A 22500-nucleotide genomic window follows, 5' to 3' on the forward strand; every position below is an offset into this window, starting at 1 on the left:
TACCCATGACTATTGTTGAATGTCCTTAAACGAAGGGCAAAGTAAAGTGAAGATGAGGGCATGGGAAAAGGGCCCACTTACAGATACTCATACAAGAGAAAGCTGGGATAGTAGTAATGGATGTTTGGTGGATGATACATTGCTACTAACAGCTCGATGTAGTATTTAAAGTACATGGAGACCACCTTATTCTGTCTGCGTTTTCCAAATCCCAGGCTGCCTCTAATTCATGCCCAACTATTTATTATGAACCTACAAGGAAGCTTCCATTTTAAACCTCTAGATCTTCTCACATTTTTAGCTCTTTTATCTTTTGCCCATTTAATGAATATCTAAACCTACAACGCATGTGGTCAGGGTATGTTCATGCTCGATACGGAAGAATTATAGTCAATTGAAAACACTTCCTTTTTATATAATATTTCCTTTGTCCCAAATTAATAGTCATATTTTTTTGTAGTGTTATTTGAACTGCCTTTATGATCATTAAATTGAGGTAGTAATGCAAAGGATTTTGTTTTTGTTTTTTTCCAATGTGTATCAACTAGTGACCACAAATGTGATTGGTCAAAAAGTACTATTAAGATTGCGTATACACCATATAGCTGATATAAATGAGATGCATCAGTCCACAAACCTGTAAACCACCTTCTTAATATGCAACTTCTTCAATTAAAAGCTTAGTGATCACCCTTAGTCTTCTGCCAATGGCTATTACTTTCGACCAATGCAAGACTCCATGTTGGTACAATAATGAAAATGAACATGGTAATATTGGCTTAGCCTATACCCGGTCTATATTGGTAATATTGGCTTAGTCTATACCCGGTCTATATTTTACACCTTTTAATGCTAATCCAATCTCCAGTCCATATTATTCCCTCCAATCTGATTGTTGCGTAATTTGAACTAATAAAAACATTCACATAGTCCTGATAACAATATAGGTAAATATGTAGTACTATACAGAGTATGAAATAGACAAATACTGCACATTACAAAGATTAAAACGAAACCTTAACATACGAGTTATAGCTTACATAATTACATGCCCTCGTACTATGTTAAGCCAAGATAACAGTGATAAAACTTCACAATACAGTAATACAGTTAGAAAGAATAGAATACATAGAAGCAAACTTCTTTCATAAATCAAAAACACAATATTAACATCAAAATCCAGTGACAAATTTGCCATAGATCACGCCAACATTAATAACGAACGTAGCCAAATAAATGCAAAATTAATTTCGCAATTTCAATCTTTCCCCAACATATCCGCTGACAAAGACATGCCACATGTATTTTCATGTGAATCCGACATCACTTCTGCTTAAACCCTCCGAAAACCTCCAACATCAATCTCCCCAACTTTTTACTTCTTTCTTTTCATATATCTAATCATACATAATTGAATTAAGGTACCCCATGAAACACAAATATACTTGACCAAAATCAATCTAATCATATTATAGGAAAAATAAATAAATAAATAAATAATACGTGTACAAAATTCGGACTCAATCGAACCCGTCTACAATAAATAGGTAGCCTTAATCAAACAAATATTATACCCACCCACAATCCACCCGTCTACAATAAATGGGCAGCTTTTATAAAACAAACATTATACCCACCCACAATCCACCCATCTACAATAAATGGGTAGACTTAACCAAACAAACATTATACCCACACACAATTCACCCGTCTAGAATAAATGGGTAGCCTTAACCAAACAAACATTATACCGTCCACGTCCCACCCAGTGGTGTCAAAAACTTACCCGATCAGCCTGATTCGATCTGACTCGAAAAAAACCCAATTTAAATTTCAACTCGTATAAACCCGATCCAAATATTCAAATTAACACCTCTAGTTTCATCCGGATCAACTTCGGGCGAGACATCACGAACGTGGACCGCCCCCACAACCGTTACGTGAAAATAGGAGTCGTGAGCTGTCATTATCAAACTCAAACAGGTAACCCTGCTGCATAAGATTACCAATAACGGCAAATCCAGACGGCGAGATAACTTGCTGAATAGCAAGACACTTAACATCCTCCGCCACATCGATGAAGTAATTCCTAGGCGGCGGGTCAAACGCCGAGTCACCAACCAGTTCGAAACTCATCCTAGGAAACCTCGTATGAAACACTCCAGACACATTGAAACAGAGATCAAATTGCTGAGTTAACTCACTGAGTTTAGGCAACTTCACTCGGTCCCCCATTACCGTAAGGATTTGACGGTACGCTGGCTCAGGAACGAACGTTAATGTCGTTCCTGAGTCGATGACTGTACCGCCGTCACCGAACTCATCGAGGGCCCACACTGATGGGCTTATTGGTAATTTCACACCGTCGATTGTTACGGATTGAATACCAATGTAGTAGAATGTGGGCGAGAGTGTATTATGTATAAGTGGGGTCGATTGAACCATATTGTTATTGGTGGAGACGACGTCGTGTCCACCTCCGATCACAAGGTAGCTAGTTGGAGGAGGAGAGTATGTGTAGTCTTGTAAACAGTAAGAGAATTTGTTCCCAAAACGTCTACCTAATTGGGCCGTAAATGAGATGGGCCCACGGCCCAAGCCCATTACACCACTGGCTCCTTCGAAGCCTGAGTCGGAGACTGCAGGACCTGAGGTTTGGAACCCGCACCCGAAGCTGAGGTTCGGGACGTGGGTTGTTTTGCCGGAGCTGGAGTTAAACGACGTCGTTTCTTTGGAGAAGATGCCCGAGGTGGTGGAGCCGTCAGCGTAAGAGTAGTCATATACACAGGAAGAATGGTATCGATGGTGAGGGCGAGGGCAGTGAGTTGACGAGTGAGGGACGAGTTGACAAGATGGGTGGTAGCAGTGAGTGGGGCGGAAGGAGAGAGAGAGGCGAGGGAAGAAAGCGGAGTTAGGAGGGTGATTGGAGGTGCAGTTTGTGGTGCGGCAAGCGGAGCATTTGAGCCAAGTGAGGTCACTGCCGGTGTCGGCGACTAGGAGGAGGTTTTGAGGGGGGGTTCCGATGGTGATTCCGGCGAAGTATTGACCGGAGCCGATTGAGGCGCCGGAGATGAGGGGGGTTTTGAGGGAATGGCGGTGGTGGAGGGAGTGAATGCGGTGGGTGTCGAAGAGGAGGATGTCGGAAGGGGTTTTGAAGGGTTTAATGTGGATGAGTTGGAGTTTGACGTAGTCATGGTGGATAGCGGTAGTAGTGGTAGTGGCGATGAGGAGGAGGATGAATGTAAGAAAAAGGTGCATATTTTAAGTCAGTGGAAAGGGGTGATGATGAGAAAGATGGGAAGGGAAGTGTTTGAATGGGAGATGATGGGAAGGGGGGAATGGAATACTTGTAAGAACATTGAACAAAGGTGTGTGTTGGGGTCGGTGGTTGGTCACAATTTGCCCAAATAATCCAAAGAATTTCTTGGGTTTAATCAGAGGATGAATTTGGAGTATTCGTTTTTAGTTTTTGATTTAATTCTTGGAAATTGGAATGGATTAAACTAGTGAGATCTTTGTGGATATTGATACAAGTAGAATTTATTTTACATTCATCCAATTATAAGGAAATAGACCCTACGAGTATTATATTTCTAATTTGTTCTTTCAAAAAATATCAAGCATTGTTAATTTGTTAGGAGTAAAAGACTTGAGCTTAGTACCTCATAGTTTGTACAATAATCCAATATTTAAACAACAGATTTAAAGGTTTTTATCACGATTAGAATTTACCCCCTCTATTTCATTTTGATTGGCTTATTTGAAATCTTATAAAGTTTTCAATATAATAGTGAGATTAGTTACTACCAATTCGCCATTGCTTGACTTTACTTAGGGAAATCTTCATTTTCACAATCTTATTTTTATGCAATATGTGTTTGTCATATGGTGTACTCCATAAAAAGTTTAGAGTGTGATATTTAACACTTGAGATCAAATCTCATCTACGTTATTTATTCTTCATAATTTTATTCTTTTTTTTAAAAAAAAAAGTATTACTTTAATACAGTGTACATGAAAGGTATTTTATAATCTCATAAGCCCTAAGAAATTAAGAATCTTTTGAATTAAAACTATGGAAAACAATATATGAAGTAATAGAAATATAACCCTGGTGGGTTCTACGATTTGTAATAACTCTTAACTTTACTTTTGGACAAAACTTGTTAGCCTAGGTAGTCGGCTAAAATCACATGGGCACTACATGACTTGGTCATGAGTATACTCTACTACATAGTAACATAGATTATGTAATGATAACTTAATCTACTACATAAATTCTGTATAATGCTGCATGATGACAATTCAAATACACAATACAGTGTACAGAGTAATTATACCATGTGTATACATCAAACTAAACTCAAAAACCTGGAAAACTCCCTAAGGCAGTACAATGAGCTCGGCTTTTGGAGGCATAATCATCTTCATATGCTTAAGATGGATTAGCAATTTTATTTGAGTTGAAGAACAGTCACACGAGGCTTACAAAAGGGAGATAACCGATTATCAAATAATTAATTTTAGCTACTTCTTCAGAGTTCAGACCCACTGAAGCCTTCGAGTTCAAGCACGTTTACAAAACTGTCTTCTCAGGATTGGACATTTCTTCAGCAAGGCAGTACAACAGTTAACAGTGCTCCCGCACACCAAATCCTATAAGCAACAACTTCAATTCTCTGAGATTTTTGAAAGTGGGTAATTCAGGCAACACTTCATCAAGCTGCAAAAGGGGGAGGAGTTTTAACAATGCCCGAGTGCACGACCAAAGATACTCATGGTCAAACTAGTGCATTGGAGACCGTGAAAAAGCAAATGATGCAGCCACATAAGGCACGTCACAAAATTTTGCATTCACTACTAAAGTTTCAATGCTAAGGACAGACAGATATTTTGGCTGAATCTGAGGACATAGTGAGTTAAAATGGAAGGAGAGTAATCATCTTATCAACATACGTTAGTTATCAGCTTTCATAAGTGTAGTTCAAAGTGTCTACTGAGTATGAGCTATCAATTGACTCTACAAATAACTCTAGCATCCCATCTCAGCAAATGACAGTAATGTAGGCACAAAACTTTGAGCTCCTAAATCAAATATATATGGAAAGCTTGTCAAAAACCAAGATTTGTTTCTTGGAGGACAAGAAGAAAAACATCTACAAAAATACATTGAACAAAGTGGCAGTTCCTCCAGTCTTACCTAAACTCGACGTGTGTGTCACCCATGATGTCAACCCATTAAGCTCTCAAAACTCCTATACACTCTCTACAATGCACCTCCCTTCCCAACTCCCAAGTGACTATATAACTTCAGACTAATACCAAAAAGAGCATGTGGAGATCATTTCTCTCACCACTTAATATGATAATGGTGGTCGGAACTAAGAACGCTGAGTTTGAGTTAGGAAAGAGAGGGCTATCATGTCCCGGACAAAGGCTGCATACTTGAACCAGTGCCAAAGCATCACCAGTAGCACATGAATGACATAATCAGTCAGATGATGAGATGAAACATGGAAGCTATATGGTTAATTAATGATTGAAGGGGCTAGGGGAGAAGATAACAAAGTTCCAGAATCCAAATCAAACTTCCTCGCCAACAGCAGTTCGAGAATGTTCAATTCCATCAATCTTCCAGACTACCATTTAAATATATAGAGTATACAAGATTATTGTATCAGCTGGCGGTATCAGCGACAAAGGTCAGGGGCAGAAAATTGTAGCTGGCGGTATCAGCTTCTAACAGGATACCAAATAATTCTCATTGGTCTAGTACCATTCACCCTACCTACACTTAAATTTTCAGAACAGGCATTCTTTACTAGCCAGCTCAAGTTAAAAGATATTCTACGTAGTATATTCGAAATAACATTACTAATCCCACTGACACTAGTTGTAATTACTGATCCTTAATTATGAACACCCCAGTGAAAGAATTAAAAAAAGTTAGCAAAGTATGACGGTCATTTCAGAATACTCTGCAGCAGAAACCCACTGCTTGTGATTTTCATACTGCATCCTCCATTGCCAAGGAAGCGAGAAATTCAGCTTCGTATGCATAAAAAACACCTTCACCACCGCGTCTATCATCAACCTATTATCACCACCACAAGTCTTCTCCGACACCATAAAGATCGTCCTTTTTTTAATGCTTATTGTTAAGAACTAGTACGACAACGAGCACAGTTCTTTCCTTAATGCTTACTACGTCAATGTTTCCACAGCCATTGGCAGTGTAGAAATACTTGGCCGGTATTGGAAAGAAAGCATAGATTAGGTATAATCATCATCAGTCAATCACCATAGCTTTCTATTCTATAATCATCTACCCATATTTACATACCTAGGTATGTCAAATGGACGAGGCAATCACCATTTATCGATTATGTTTTGCAGTTGTCAAATTAAGTCTAAATCATATGAACGAATGACGATTGTTCTAGGCCATGTTCTCTTCACCTTATTCAAATAATACTCAATAAAAACAGGGCCGATTTTTAACTCTCAAAAAAGGTGAATTAATTAACTTCTGCACAATAAATATATCAAATACATATTTGATTACTACCCTTTATTTAATTTGGCTGTACACCAAGCAGTAGTAACAATGGATCACACTTTTGTGATGAGTGATGACTCATGATGGAGGTGTGTAAACCGAATTCTTATAGACAACAGTATACTAGGCATTTGGTAGGGTGTAAGTTTATTCATGATAAGCAGGTAAAAAAGTATACCACTAGTGATCACCAATGTATGGAAAGCGAGCTTCAGACTTCCGCTTATGTTTTAAGATCATCAGACATTGCAGACGGAATGCAGCGTGTTGCCAGAAAATCTGCTGTAGCAGCTTTAGCAGTCCCCGTCCGAAAAATGACTACCTGCCATAAGAAACACAATGATCAATTGTGAACTACTTTCAGTTGTGATGGCTCCCAAATGTGTATATGTGTAATGCATGCGAGAGCTTAAAAGAGAGAAAAAGAGACCATATTGAACCATATTGAGCATTAGATCGAACTTCAAAATCCATCGTTGCAGGACTCCAGGATGCTTGCGAAGCTTTTTAAGTTCTTTTTGACAGCAAGAACCTAAAAAAAAAATAATAATAATTTGAATACATAAGCTACCTTTCAGAGAAAATTAAATCATAGGAACCTCACATGAACAACTACAGACCACCCCAGAAACATAAGGTATTTCTAAGGAAGTTATAATGAGAAGCTAATACATACCTGAACATTAGTAAGTTCCTCATATCCGATGTTGATGTCAGTCACAACAACCTATATAAAAGAAGATAAGGTATACTGCATATACATATAAAATTCGCAACCACGTATACATATGAAATTTGCAACTCCACAATGTTGCAACTTAGCATATCCAAACAATGAGAAAAGACAACATAATTCAGGCCCATCAATGTGATATGACAATAAGTTGAAAATAACAGCAAATTACTTACTGAAAATTAAAAGCCAATATTAGCTGAACTATAAAACGGGGTAATAAAATGGTACCAATAACAGGTAAATGTGTGCATTGGCTAGTTGGGAGTATATCTTGGCAACCCTGCCTGCCTCAGCCAACTCATGTAATAGACTAATCTAGGAAGAAGGAGAAAAGGAAAGCTGAAAATACAGAGGAGATCAGTGAGGGTAAAAATAATCAGAACATTGTTTACAGAATTTTACTTCGCAGATTGTTGTTGGGAGTGTCCAACCACGCAAAGGTCTGAAATTGAATGCCCAATTTATGATTTAATGGCATCAAATTACACTCAATCATCCAAATTCTCTTCTTCCTCAGTTCTCTAATTCTATTTTTCCGATTTACAACAGTTGATATACTGTAATACTCCCTCCCAAATTAGTTGCTACAACTTTCTTTTAGGGGTGACTCAAATTAGGAACAACAAAGCTGTCAAAGCACACTTGGTAAAAGTTTGTCTCTTCTATTTCTCTAAAGTTGGAACCCACACTAACCAAGCTACATTTTTCTCTACTTTTTATTTACACAAAAAAGTATGCCAACACCAAACATTGCTATTGGGACGGAGGGAGTAGATTAGATGTATGAGGATGAAGCTCGGACTAAAAAATGGAAATTCTCAATAATAAACTAAAAAATGATAGTTAATTGTAGAGTTGATGCAATACAGTCATCAAAAATAGTGCATACAATCCTTTACTAAGCAACTACCGAACAAAAGCTAAAAATCTAAAATGAAAATAATTATTTGCATATTTTCATTCTCATTAATTTCCTCTAAATACTTTCAAACATTTCTATGCAAGTCATAATCCAAGGATTTCAAGTCAATTGCTTCTAATATAAACAAAATAGATACATATTCATGCAGTCGTGTTTAACTGTTATATCTTCTTCAGGGAGATGTCCAGGAGGAAAATACTAAACTTGAGATATAACAAGAAGATCATCATCTTTTGACTGTGCCATCAAACAATGGAGGTTGTGCAGAAGCTCGACAGGAACATTATTCAGGAAAATATACTGCCATTTCAGAGTACAGATAAAAGATTTACATCAAATGCAGTCTCTACATTCTACAGACAGTAGGGAAGTAGAGGGGAAGAAGTAAACTATTGAAACTGACATGGAATAGCTTAACTTGGCCAATTAACATACCAACAATACATGTTCGTGAAATGTCACATGTATCTAGTCTAGTTAAATAATATACAGTTGTTTGGACCAATTTCCAGCAAGAACTGTACCAGGAATTTTATCAATAATGAACCTAGAAAGGGTCAAGGGAAGGATAAAATTTATAAAAATTTTACCTGTTCCGTCATTTCCAATATCAACCCCATTAAAACTAAGGATAATGTCTGATGACTTCAAAACCTCGAATTCAGGAGCGGTAGCTTCAACTTGTGTAGCAAGTATACCATTTTGATCAGATTTCACTCCCATTGCCATGCAAAAGTCAGGATTCTCCATCTTTTGCCACTCAAACACAAGAATTGGTAACCCTGAGAAGTATACACATCCTGCATTGTAAGACATTGCATTGATAAGACATTAAAGTCATGAGAATAAACCAAAATAAAGCCACTTCAATACTTGATGGGTGTGTTTGAAAGATCAGCACAACAAAATAAAACAGGCCAACCATACCTGTATACGCTCTATTCCTCTCATGATCTGGGAGCACTTATGTTATTACCACCTGAGGATGAACCAGTATGTCTATTGACATTGAAAAGGGTGCTTCCAGGTCAGCACTACACTCCCCCATGCTGCTCTTAGGAGGTGAACCAATGTTTTGTTTCACTTTCAAATCTAATTCATGTAGTGCCTAAATGACAATATTGGTTCTCTTCTCTGTATCACTAGCCAGACCACAAACAGATTCAAAGGCAAACATCATTTTATCAAACCTGAGCATCTCTTTCGTCTTTAATATGTCATGGTACGCCACTTGGATCCTTGTGTGTTTGCGGAACGAATCTTTGCGCCAACAATCCAATATATATATCTGTGGCACCTCTGTAACTTGTTGCAAATCAAACACCTTTAAGCAATGCTTGCACAATATACCATGGCATTCAAACAGCTTACACTCACACTCAACCTCCTTGGTGTCTGAGTTATAAAAAACACTATACAATCACCTTTTGTCAATTGGTCTATCTTTCTTATCATTATTGCAGTAAACATAGACCCGATCTTCAACCAGATGCTCAATTACATTGTCATTTAGTCTTCTATGAATCATACCATTACAGAACATCAACCACTTGCACTCCAGTTGTACTTCAACAAACTTCCCATCAGTGTAAATTTGCTGGAATACCTTTTCGAAATCAAAATCAGTCACCAGCCCCCTTAAACTCATAGCCGAACTAGCATCAGCGAACTTCTCACTCGATATTCTTTGTTCCATGGCATCAATATACTTCTCAGCAAATTAACATAGACCAGTGTATGGCCCCAGATAATTATCAAAGAAGCTATGGATGCTCTCTTGGGTAGTATTCATGCCTGCCCAAAACAAATCCTTCATTGCTGCAGGAACCCACATTTCTCGCTCAGCATAAAGTATAGCAAACCAATGATTACTTTGGAGTTTATAATTCAAAATACACTTATTCCACCTTAGTTCAAACTCCACCATGTCCAAACTATCATAGATAACATTCTTCAGCTCATCCTTGAACTCTGTGTATCCAGGGCACTTTCCCAACTTCTGGTGTTTCAGCATCACCAAAGCTGTCTTCCAAGTTAAATTCACACCTACTTTCTGCCTCTGTAAACAATTCAACAAATCCATCACAAACTAGCATATATTCAGCAATATGGTTTATTCCACAAACTAGCATCATCTGAAGTTTCTACTCTACTCGCAGTCTTCTTCAATACACATCTACTAATGATACAGATAATATATATATAGTAAAAATAAAATAAAAAATTCAAATAACAGACCTGGATTATCACAGGCTATACACATCAACACGCACATTCAGTCACCATCACGTAAATAAGCCTACCTGATAACTGAAGGAAATTCATTGTTTACAAATCAAATCTGTTCATCTTCCACATCACCAACAATCGGGCAACCAAAATCAGGAGCATTCAATCATCATCGACTAATAAATGAGGCAGAGAGTAGAATTTATCAGCTAATTAAGCCTACCTCCTTAATTTGATTCCACCCACCCCAGTAATTCCAGGCAGCAGAATTTAACTTCTACTGTATTACATTGGATAATCTTAGCAATTAATTCTATCAAGACATTAAAACCACAACATAAGCATAAGCTTACCATAATTGATCCATTGTTTTGACCCACAAATGCAACTACGAAATCGCGGTCCCCTACTGCCAAAACAACAAAGTCACAGAGATTTAAGTACACATCTCAACTTCACAGACAATTCAAGCTCTTTCATCAAATAAAAATTCACTCTCACAGTCTCACTCAATTATGCCTTTACAATTCAAAGTTGTAATAAAACTATACTGTGATTCAAATATTCCATTTACAAGATTCCAGTTGTAACTGAAGATTTGGCCCCTTCATTTTCATATACACTTGATTACAATTACCCACAAATCCTACTACTTTCATCATTCATACATTTTACTTCAATTAGATATAATCATATAAATATGAAACCCCATTAATACTCATGTCATTCATCCAACAGAAACTCGGGGAACTCAATTCAGGGAAATTCAGGGAATTTGTTACCTTCAATTGCAGAGTGGAGCTGGGTGTAGCCTTCCTCCTCGATTGCCTGAAATCGATAAGACCTAGATTTTGGGGAAAATATTTTGGCTCCAAATTTATGAACTTTCCTTCCACCTTGCATTTAGGAGTTACTCCCACCGTTTGTGATTTAGACAAAGAAAAAAAATATATACCCTCCCTCTCAAAATATTGACATATTGGACTTTTTTTTTTTTCACTATTTACGTACTACCTCCGTTTCATATATTATCTTCGATTCAAGTTACTTGTAACAATTTTCTAAAACGGATGGTTCATATTATTTGCAACAAATTTTTTCTTTCCTTATTAAGTAAATTTTTGTCTGCAAAATTACGATTTTATCCTTACTTTTTTCTTATACCACCTTATTACTACTTCTAATCTAATTTCATTATCTTTAACACCATATCTTATCTTAACCATTCCCACCAAAATTACCCTCAAACTTTTAAATCCCCCCATCTCCCAACCACCTTCATTGAAAAATGCATTCAATTCATGTTGAAGATGGTTAAGTGCATTCAATTCTGAATTTTTTTTCCAAAAAACCCACCCCCAAACCCTAAATCTTCATATACCCCAACTACTCTCTCTCTCTCTCTCTCTCTCCAAAATGCTCTCTTTCTCTCTCGTCAATTTATGGGTTTTCTCCTCTCTTTCTTTTCCATTTTTGGGTTTTCCCTGTCTTTACTTGTTCTTCTCTCTCTCCATGGCTTCTTTTGACGAAGAAAACCCAGATCTCCAGTGCTACGAGTCCTTTTCTTTTGCTACGAAACTCTCTTCGCCTCGTCCATCTTTTACGAGGTACAAACCTCGCTGTGGTTCTGGTATCATGAAACCAGTACGTCGTGCTTCCATTATAACGAGGAGGAAGATTCATGGGGCTAAACTCACAGAATATATCTCCAGCAATGAGGAGGAGAAACCCTCAAAGGATTCTGGATCTAAGAAGGGAGATCCACCAACTCCCGCCGTAGATCTGGTCTAGAAACCTGCCGCTGATATAACACCCCCAATTTACTAGCTAATAAAAAATAATAAATAAAGGAAAAATAAACAACCTTTGAATAAAAACTGCGGAAGCATACACCTAAATCGGAGGTATTACCGCCACACTCAACAACTTGTCAAGTGCTAAGGCTTACAAAATCCCAATAATTACAACCCAATAACCAGGTGAGCTATTTATACAACTTTACAAACTTGTTATAAAATACTTATCGAAACACTTGAGCTCCTTTAGCAATGATCACTTGATCAACCTGTTTAGACAAACTTGACTGCTCACCATTAAGGACAAATTCTAAAATAGATCGTGGCAGGGCCACCATAAGAAAAAGACATGGCCGCAAACACAAGTAACACAACAAAACAACACACACACGTCAGCAAAAAGCTGAGTAATCACCATTGATCAAAATACAAAAAAACAATAGAATAATTAACATAATTAATTCACTTAAACAATGCATGGTAGTTCGAAACTACATTACACATATTCACCTAAAGAGTAAAATAACCCATACTCTGAAAATAGTCTTTGTCAAACTTAACCTCGAATATTAATACAAACTTTTACTCAATTAACTCCTCTAACCAATAAATGTGTCTTGCTCTTTATTCTATACCTAGCCTTGGACATGAGTAATTCGAATAACAAACCAATAAGTATAAAAACTTGAAAACTCTCAATAACCAGAAAACACCTCTAACCATGACCGAAATGGGTCAAATCCCACTGTAGGGGACCATAAAAAAAATATAAATAAAGATTGTACCTCATTCTTAACTCATGATCATCATCTCCTTACAAACATGCCAAGGGCTAAGGTAATTAATATCGAGCCTCAAACCAAAAACAGAATAATAATTCTCAACCTTTTTTATCTCATACTTGATCAAATAACCATTCACAGGTTAATAAACAATATCTCAATAATGGCACAGGTTCCCAAATTATATAACATGACGTACTCGATTCATAAAATACCTCAACACTTACAAGGCAAACATACTAGTTCCCAAATATAATTAAATCTCAACCCAAAATAATACTTTGCATTAGTAACCCTAAACCTCAAAACAATACTCCCTATAACAACAACATGAAAAACCCTAGAAATAATAGTACAATCAATCAATACAACAATTAAATCACATAATACAACACACTAATCACATATATAAATCTTGATCATACAAATAAGAAATTATAAATTTACATGAAAGGAATGGTGTCCTTCCAACAAGTGTATTATTCCGATAGAGGGTTCAGAATTATTACAGAGGTAATTCTTCAGTAAGGTAAAGTGATCGGAATGCCTAGGTGGAGGCCGCTTCCGATCAGTAATATCAGGATACAATTGATATTACAGCTTAATCTTAACTGAACCCTTCGGGTCGAACCCAATCGAATCTCCGATCCGAGACGTCGAATTAATCCGAAAGGATTTAATGAGTCGACAGAGTTTTACGAATGCAGACGTCGGAAATCGAGCCTAGGGCGTCGATACCGAGCGTCGCAAAATCACAATCGACAAGCATGAGCGTAGCCATAGCTAGGCTAGGATAGCTCATCGCAAACTTGGGTGCACCATGTGTGTGCTAGGCGCACCATGGTGTGCTAGGCACCATCGCAGCCTAGGCGCACCCTAGTAGCCCATCGCAAGCTAGCATGGGTGCCTAGGTGCGCATGGCAGCCATCGCAGGCCACACAGGCACCAGGCAGCCCATAGCAGCTAGCAAGCATGCTAGCCCATAGCAGCTAGCAAGCACCAGGTGCTGGCGTGGCTGGCTGCCTGGCAATGGCGCGCCATGTGCGTGTGCTTGAGTGCTAGCCTTCGCATGGCAGCACTAAGCATCGCAGCACATGCGAGGGGCTGCGCGCCTGCTCGATGCTAGGGCCTGGCACTCGCAGCCTCGCACACTAGCCTCGCACAAAGCAGCCTCGCATGTGATGCGTGTGGGCTGGCAGTGCGTGGTGCGTGGCGCATGGCTGGTGCGTATGCGTGCAATGCCTGGCTGGGTGCTAGGCAGCAGCGCCACGCATGCGAGTGCGTGTACGTGCGCACATGCCTTGCATCAAGCACAAGCAGTGCTAGGCACTGGCTAGTGCTAGCGTAGGCATCGTGCTAGTGCGTGTGTGCGATGGGGTATGCGAATGGTGCGGGGGACAGTGTGGCCAGCATGCGTGGCTCGCTAGCAGCACGCATGCTGGCTGTGCTAGCAGTGAGGCGCGAAGAGTGAGTGCGTGGGCTGCTGGGGCTAATGCCAGCACTAGGTGCTAGCAGCGCCCAGCGCCAGCACGTAGCACCAGCACTGCCCGGCAGCAGCGTGCACTGGCTGGCTGGCTGGGTGCTGGGCAGCAAGGCACGCTAGCTGGCAGCCCCAGCTGGCACGCTAGCTGGCAGCCAGCTAGCACACCTTGACCCGGTTTTGGGCATGGTGTGTGGGGACCAATACATGGCCTTGGGGATCAAGGCAATGTTCCCCCCAAGCCTTGGTCCTCACTTGGCTTTCTCTATATTTGTGCCATGTGTCGATTTGTGATTGAGTTGATTAATTATTTAATTTTGGAATTAAATAATTATCATTTTACCAACTCTCCCACATTGATGGGAGATTGGAAATCAAGGGATCATTTCCCTATAAATACCAAGCTTGGTATTGGGATTTGAGATAACCTTGAGTGGAATTAAAAAGGCAACTCTAGAAAAGAGTAAACCTTTGATTCGTAAAACTCATAGTTATTTTGTCCGGGTCTTGACTAACCTTCAAGACTTAGGACGCTCGGGTCGGGTCGAGGGTACGATCCGTCGGAGATCTCGTCTTTTCGAGATTTTGAAGTAAGAGCTCCTTGGGAGCGAAGCACGCGTCAAAGGTATAATTCTTGTCCTTAATCTTGTTTTATTAAGTTAATTATGCTTGTTTAATTGCTTTAATTAAGGTGCGGGTCTTGGTGGGTTTCCTTTTGCGTAGTATCGGGTCACTACGAAACCCTACATTACACACAACAATACGAAGTACAATCAATACTAACAATCTATAATCAAACAATTCCAAGAATTAAAATTGTGTGATTACGAGACAATAAATTATAAACATACAACTCCAAGATTAATAAATTCGTGTGATTACATTTAATAATAAAAATAATACAAACGTCTCCAAATTTATATGATATAGTGTGATTACCTTTCAAGAATTAACACCCAAATATTATAACTCTACGCAAAACCAAAGCAACTCCATCTTCGATCCACGCAAAACATGAGAAACCATAATGGGTTTCTAAAGTAATGATAATATATATAATTATGAGATTGATCATCAAAGAATTACATTTGGAAATTGGGTTTGGTAATGATGTGATGGTGTATCAATGATGGAATATTAATATTGGCTAAAAGACAAGATCTTTATTGCTTGCTAGGAATGAAGGATGGAAATCACGGCTATTATTCATAAGAAAGATTAATAATTAAGTTAGGTTAACAAGTATTTATAGTTTGGTAAACAAGAGTCCTACAGCTGAGGATGGTTTTGATGTTATGGTGGCTGCTGAACCTACTGTAAGGGTCCCAGATGCTGGATCTGAGACTAGGGAGTCTGCCCTTGCCTAAGCTCACTGTTGGTGAAGTGCTTCAGCCACCTGAGTCCCATCCTATGATGGCTGGGAGTGCTGCTGGGCCAAATCTGGTGGCGAGCGCGTTAGATCTGGGCTCTAAAGGTCTGGAGCCAGATGATATGTACATGGATTACCTTCAGATCTACTACCCCCAGTACTACATTCCCCCAAACTAATTGGGCATCCTAAATTCTTAAACCCTGATTTATTTATTTTTTTGGTTGAATTTTGGTTAATTGTTGTTTGCCTTGGAAACCCTAACTGTTGCATGTTGATGGTGGTTTTTGTTGGATTTGTAACATGTTACTGGCCATGTTGTTGTTGTTGGTTGATGATATAATTTTGAAGTTGATGATTTATCTTATGAATTAGTACTTGATGGTTGAGTTCCCTGTGCTTCTTGTGTTGAGGTAGATGATGTTGTGGCCTTTTATTTATGATGTTGAAGTTGATGACTGATTTTATGAATTAGTTGTTGATGGTTGAGTCCCTTGAGGTTCTGTTGGTGCAATATCAGACATGTTTGTTGGCCTATTGGTTTTTCTGTTGTGATGCCTTGAGTCCCCTGTTCTTGTTATGAAGTTGATGCATTGAGTCTCCTGCCCCTAATTACATCTAACTGTGTGACATCCAAATGATGAAAGGACTCATCTGATAGCTATTTGAGTAGGTTGGATGCTTCGGTTACCTCTGAGAGAGGTTTCTATTGAGGTACCATAACTCATTGATGCTTTAAATGAAAATAAAACCTTATCTGATGGATATTGTGTACAAAAGTGTGTGTTTTTTCATTAATGTCAAAAGGTTGTCATTTTTACAAAACACTACTTAACTTGCATACATGACTGTCTAAGAATGTGTCCTAAGTATTTACCAAAATATACCTAACCAATACATAAACAAAGCAAAAAATAAGTTTAGGTTTTACTGGTTATGTGTGGCAGTCAATGAGTTCCCCAAAAGCTCCCCTACATCTTTCTTGTGTTCAATCTGCATCCACTTCCATTTGTGCTTCATCTTGACCAGTTGTTGGGATTGATATTGTGTTCAGATAATTTACCACATTTGCAATGAGTTCCTTGTCAACTTCTAGTAAATCTAGAAGTATGCATAGTCTGTCTAGACTTCTCTTCTTCATGTGTGGTGGTGTGTAGTTATTCCCACCCTGCCTTGCTAGTACCTCAACCATGCATGATTGAAGTGTGATCCATGAGTACTTGTTTAGGGTAGGATCAAATTCTGCAAATTCTCTGTCCACTTCCTTGATAAGATCATCTAAACTCATAGTTATTTTGTCCGGGTCTTGACTAACCTTCAAGACTTAGGACGCTCGGGTCGGGTCGAGGGTACGATCCGTCGGAGATCTCGTCTTTTCGAGATTTTGAAGTAAGAGCTCCTTGGGAGCGAAGCACGCGTCAAAGGTATAATTCTTGTCCTTAATCTTGTTTGATTAAGTTAATTATGCTTGTTTAATTGCTTTAATTAAGGGGCGGGTCTTGGTGGGTTTCCTTCCGCGTAGTGTCGGGTCACTACGAAACCCTACAGCGGTATCGGAGCCACGCTCCTTTTAATTTTTGCAATTATTGTTTAATTAAGGTGTTTTAAAGAATTTATTTTTCTGGTTCACGTTCATCTAATTAGATTAGATGCTCGTTTTAATTAAATTTTAAAACTCGATTTTATTATCGATTTGGCTGTCGAACCCAGAGTTTGGCTCAAAAATAGTGATTTTTGGGTGGAATCGACATTCTGGAACTGTTTCAGGCCTTTTAGGGTTGTCCAGAAGCCAAATTCGAACCAGAAACCCATTTTTTTCTGGGGTTTTTCGTTTTTCAACGAAAGTTTTAATTCTTTTTAAGCCTTGATTAATGCAAGCATTACAAGGTTAGATTAAATGCACATTTGCATCACTAATCTAATGGTTTTAAAATATCCTTGAGCATAATAATGGAGTGTTTATTAGTGCTTAAGTTGATATACCAATTTATCACATAAACTTGTTTTTCACAATTTTGCAAATAAATTGCAATAAGGTGTGAAAACTTGTTGTGATTTTGTATTTTAAGTTCCCAAGTATTGTTAAAGTTCTAATCTTTAAGTGTTTAAATGATTGGAACCCTAACCTTAAATTCCATGTTGAACAAAGTTTGGATTTTTTTCATATTTTGGTTGATTAAAATCCATTAAGTTCAATTACTTGTGAGTAAAATTTGATTAATCTTCATATTGGAAGATGTAATCTTGGTATTTTACACAAGTATGCAAGTTGGAAAATTTTTATCATTGGATGATTAATTTTATTTTTCCAACCCCCTTTTGTCAAATCCATGATTAATTTGCATATTGGCAAGATTAATTTTGGACATAGCTCATTTATTTTAAGCATAATGCTTGACCTAATTTTGTTCAAAATTAAAATTTTGGATAAATTTAGGCTAGTGCACCAATTAAAATAAAATTTGTTTAAGTTAGACTTAATGGTTGTTTTATTTTATTTTCCCTAAAATTAATTCTAAAATATAATTTGGAATTAATTCATGTCACACGTAAATCGGGATTAAAATCCCGAGTCATAGCACGCAAATCAAGGCCACACACCCAAGTGCCACCAAGGCTAGCCGGGCTGCCTAGCAGCCCACATGTGGCTGCCTATGGTGCGCACAAGGGCAAGGCTTGATGCTGCTATGCGCTGTGTGTGTGGCTGGGATGCATGGCAGGGGTGCGTGGGGTGGCTGGGCTGGCTTGCGAAGCAAGCAGCTGGGCAGCAAGCATCAGCCAGTGCACCACGAGCATCATGATGCGCCTGCCCAGCAGGCCAGATGCTCGCAGGCACCAGCATGCTAGCAAGCATGCGAAGCATGCTGCCTGGCAGCTGGGGCTTGAGGCGCTGCTTGCTAGGCACAGTAGGCCTCAACCACGCACCATGGCGCCATGCCATGGGCTGCCTAGCAGCCATGGTGCGCACCCACCAAGGGCTTTGTTGGGTGATTTTGCTTAACGTTGAGCTATGATTTTGCGATTTTTCCCGTATTAATAATTTTAATTAATTATTTTAACGAGGCTAAAAACCTCGATTTTGATTTTGCAAAATTTTGACAAATTATGGGTTGTGCCGACTTAATTAATCGGATTAATTAAGTACGGATGCAGAATTTAGTGGGAGCTTAATTAAATGCGTTAGCATTTTGCGTTTAGAAATAATGGATTAAACCACTTTGACTAGTTTTAATTAGGCGCGTTAATTGGATTAACGACCTAAGTTAGTTACTAGTTTTGCGTGTTTAATTGTGTATTTCGTAAAATTGCATGGGTCGTTCACAAATAGTGAACGGGTGAATGAAAGATTGCTTTCAAAACAGGTTATTTGAAAAATGGCAACTAGTGGGGCCCGACTAGGATAGAAAATACGGACTGCGTTCCGTTATGTATTTTTTGTAAATCTAAATACGGCCTGCGAACCGTTAAGTATTTTTGTACTATTTAGATTAATCTTAGTCGTTCTAGCTAGCTTCTTTTATTTCATTTTGGCCAAGAAGTCTCAAGACGGCGTTTCGACGAAGACGAGCCAAGATGAAGACCCATGGAAATTGAAGATTTCAAGGGGTCATGCTAGTTGCCAAATGCATCTATTTTATGCCTTATATATTGTTATATATATATGATTGCTAGATGCATGTCTAGGATTTCTATGACGTTGCGATGATTAGTTAAGTTCACTTAAATCAACCAACATAGAAACCCTAGGTCCCTTAATAATATTGAGCTAAATTTTGCCATTCCAAGGACAACACTTACCGAACTAATGCGCGTACGTGATGGATTACGCCAAAGCGAGGCATCACTACTTCCCTAGGAACGTAAGGTATACTAGGTATACAAGTTGTCTTGGTTAAGCTCAACGATATCAGTAAGGAGTCCTTAGATGTCGTGGCAAAAGAGATAAAATGTCAAGTATGCATTAGATGCGAAATTTTATCAAACCGAGAGTAGCTTGGAGCTATTAGCAATTGGATTGCTTACCTTAAGATATTTAATGGTTAAGACAAGCCAAAGCATGCTTATCCGTTTCTTGATCTTTGGGATCTCGGAATCATTTTATTCTCGCCCATAAGGGACAATCTTAAAATGCGTGGATAAAATGTTCAATAAGTGTGAATAAATGCGTGAACGCTTTAAATTTCAACTTATTGATGTATGAATGGTTTTTCACTTCAAATTCTTTCAATTGTAGAAATCATGTCTGCAAGTAACTCAAACAACAACCATATGTGCCCGGAACTCCCCGAAAAGTTGTTTTTTCCCTTAAACTTGGTCAACTTTAAGGAATGGGAAGAGGAACTCAGGAGAACTCTCCGGAATTGCTCCTTGGAGTATACTCTTGATACTCCCATTCCAAGCTTCTTTGCTAAAGGGATCATGACCGACGAGGCTCATGAAGAATGGTCTTCCAATTGCAAAAGGGTCTCACGACTCATGGAAAATTCCATCCCGGAAGACTGGAAGGAAACTCTTTCCTCCTACCTTCCGGACATGTTCCTCAAAGCACTTGAGGACGTTGTCAATGTAAGAGTCACCAAGAGTGACAATGGAAACTTTGATGGACTCGTGTTTGACTTGACCAGGTCACTTTCAAACATGAGGATTAAGACACCAAATGTTGGGTGTCTTGCTAAAGAAAGGCGACGGCTTTGGACCAAGGTCTACAATGCTAAATTGAGACCCGGGATGCCCCCCCGACCTCATGTGCTTGGTATGACTAGGCTCTTCAAGCACATGCAGCTTCTCGGAATTCCATTGGAAGATGAGATGGCGGGGCATATCTTGCTTGCTTCACTCCACTCGGGCTATGATGCACTTAGAGTGCATATCGTTGCGGGAAAAGAGACACACTCCCTCAAGGAGGTGGTGCAACTACTTAGCCAAGCCACTGCCTATGGAATGACCAAAAGGCCCTTGAGAGCTAAGAAGAAGGAGTTCAAGAAAGTCAAGGCAAAGATGAGATGCTTCCATTGTGGCATGCAAGGCCATTACAAGAGGGAATGCATGCTCATCAAGGAAGAGGGGATTACTCCGACCACCTCAGGTATCTTCCTTAACACTTGTGGATTAAGCTTATCATAAGGTATTGGATACCAAGTATGACTCACTTAATGTTGCCTTTTCAGGGACCAAGTGAGAAGCTTATCAAGTGTTGGTGCATGGACAAAAAGACGACGAAGATGGTTTTTCGGTCGTGCTTGCATGCACTATTGTGTCTATGATATGTAATTAAACTATTTCTAGTTTTCATCATGCTTTGAACATATCCTTAGGTGTTGGACACCTAGGAATTTCAAATGTAAGACTTTTAACACTAGTTGTTTCAAGTTTACAATTTATGTTCAATTAAATTGCATGTTTTACATATGACAAAAGTTGATACCACTAAGCTAAGACCATCGAGTCGAATCAAACCTACTTGTGGCATTGTTGTCTTGGCCACATTAACATCAAACGCATCAAGAAACTTCTTCAAGAAGGTGTTCTTGACTCATTTGACTTAGAGTCATTTGAAAATTGCGAAGGATGCTTATTAGGCAAGATGATCAAACAGCCATTCTCCAAGTTGGGAGAAAGGGCAAGTGACTTATTAGGTCTAATACACACGGATGTATGTGGACCTATGAGCACACCCGCAAGGCAAGGTTACCGATATTTCATCACCTTCACCGACGATTATAGTAGATATGGCTATATCTACTTAATGTCGAATAAATCTGAATCCTTTGAAAAGTTCAAAGAATTTCAGAAAGAGGTTGAAAATCAACTTGGCAAGAAAATTAAAGCACTTCGATCGGATCGAGGTGGCGAATATTTGAGCCATGAATTCGACGATCACTTGAAAGAATGTGGAATTCTTTCAGAGTTGACACCTCCTGGAACTCCTCAATGGAACGGAGTGTCTGAACGGAGGAATCGGACCTTGTTAGACATGGTTCGGTCAATGATGGGTCTTAGTGAACTCCCTATCTCGTTTTGGGGACATGCGCTACAAACAACAGCACTAACACTGAATAGAGCTCCGTCAAAAGCTGTTGAAAAGACTCCATATGAATTATGGACTAAGAAACCTACCAGGTTGTCTTTTCTCAAGATTTGGGGATGCGAAGCATATGTCAAGCAATTAATTTCGGGCAAACTTCACCCCAAATCGGATAAGTGTTTCTTTATGGGATATCCAAAAGAAACTAAAGGGTATTACTTCTACAATAAATCCGAGAACAAAGTATTTGTTGCTCGTGATGGTGTCTTTTTGGAGAAGGATCACCTTTCCAAAATGACAAGTGGGAAGAAAATCGAACTCGACGAAGTTCGAGAGGACGAGAACCAATGTCAACCTGACAAAACTGACAATCTAGATACTTTGGAAGCATCTGAGAAGAATGGTCAGAGTCAAACAGACAATGTAAATGCTCAACCGATTACCCTACGTAGGTCGCAACGGCAAAGATCTCAACCAGACAGATACCTCGGTATTGTCTTCACTGATGATCAGGACATCCTAGTTATGGATGGTGATGAGCCGGCGACATACAAGCAAGCTATGACGAGCCCCGACTCTGCAAAATGGCAAGAGGCCATGAA

At 39.0% G+C, this 22500-nt stretch overlaps 1 protein-coding gene and 1 long non-coding RNA gene across 3 annotated transcripts; both read right to left on the bottom strand.

Moving 5' to 3' along the window:
• Positions 1-1012: 1012 nt before the first annotated feature.
• LOC110691273 (aspartyl protease family protein 2-like) lies at positions 1013-3659 on the bottom strand. Its single transcript, XM_021868197.1, has one exon. It carries the CDS (start codon positions 3256-3258, stop codon positions 1909-1911), a length of 1350 nt encoding a protein of 449 aa, XP_021723889.1. The 5' UTR covers positions 3259-3659; the 3' UTR covers positions 1013-1908.
• Positions 3660-4251: 592 nt separating this feature from the next.
• On the bottom strand, positions 4252-11401 carry LOC110691274. 2 transcript variants are annotated; one of them, XR_002505280.1, is made up of 9 exons: positions 11229-11401; positions 10800-10855; positions 10125-10276; positions 9145-10035; positions 8808-9017; positions 7236-7286; positions 6990-7091; positions 6738-6881; positions 4252-4723 (listed from the first exon to the last, which is right to left on the bottom strand). It is a non-coding gene; the product is annotated as an uncharacterized LOC110691274 (long non-coding RNA). The 2 variants fall into 2 exon arrangements; XR_002505279.1 differs by having other exon boundaries at positions 9145-10276.
• Positions 11402-22500: the final 11099 nt, after the last annotated feature.

This window comes from Chenopodium quinoa, unplaced genomic scaffold, assembly GCF_001683475.1.
Source record: "Chenopodium quinoa cultivar QQ74 unplaced genomic scaffold, ASM168347v1, whole genome shotgun sequence".
Taxonomy (NCBI): Eukaryota; Viridiplantae; Streptophyta; class Magnoliopsida; order Caryophyllales; family Amaranthaceae; genus Chenopodium; species Chenopodium quinoa.

Coding starts and splice junctions, on each gene's coding strand:
- LOC110691273 (XM_021868197.1), bottom strand. CDS start 3,258: ATGCACCTTTTTCTTACATTCATCCTCCTCCTCATCGCCACTACCACT.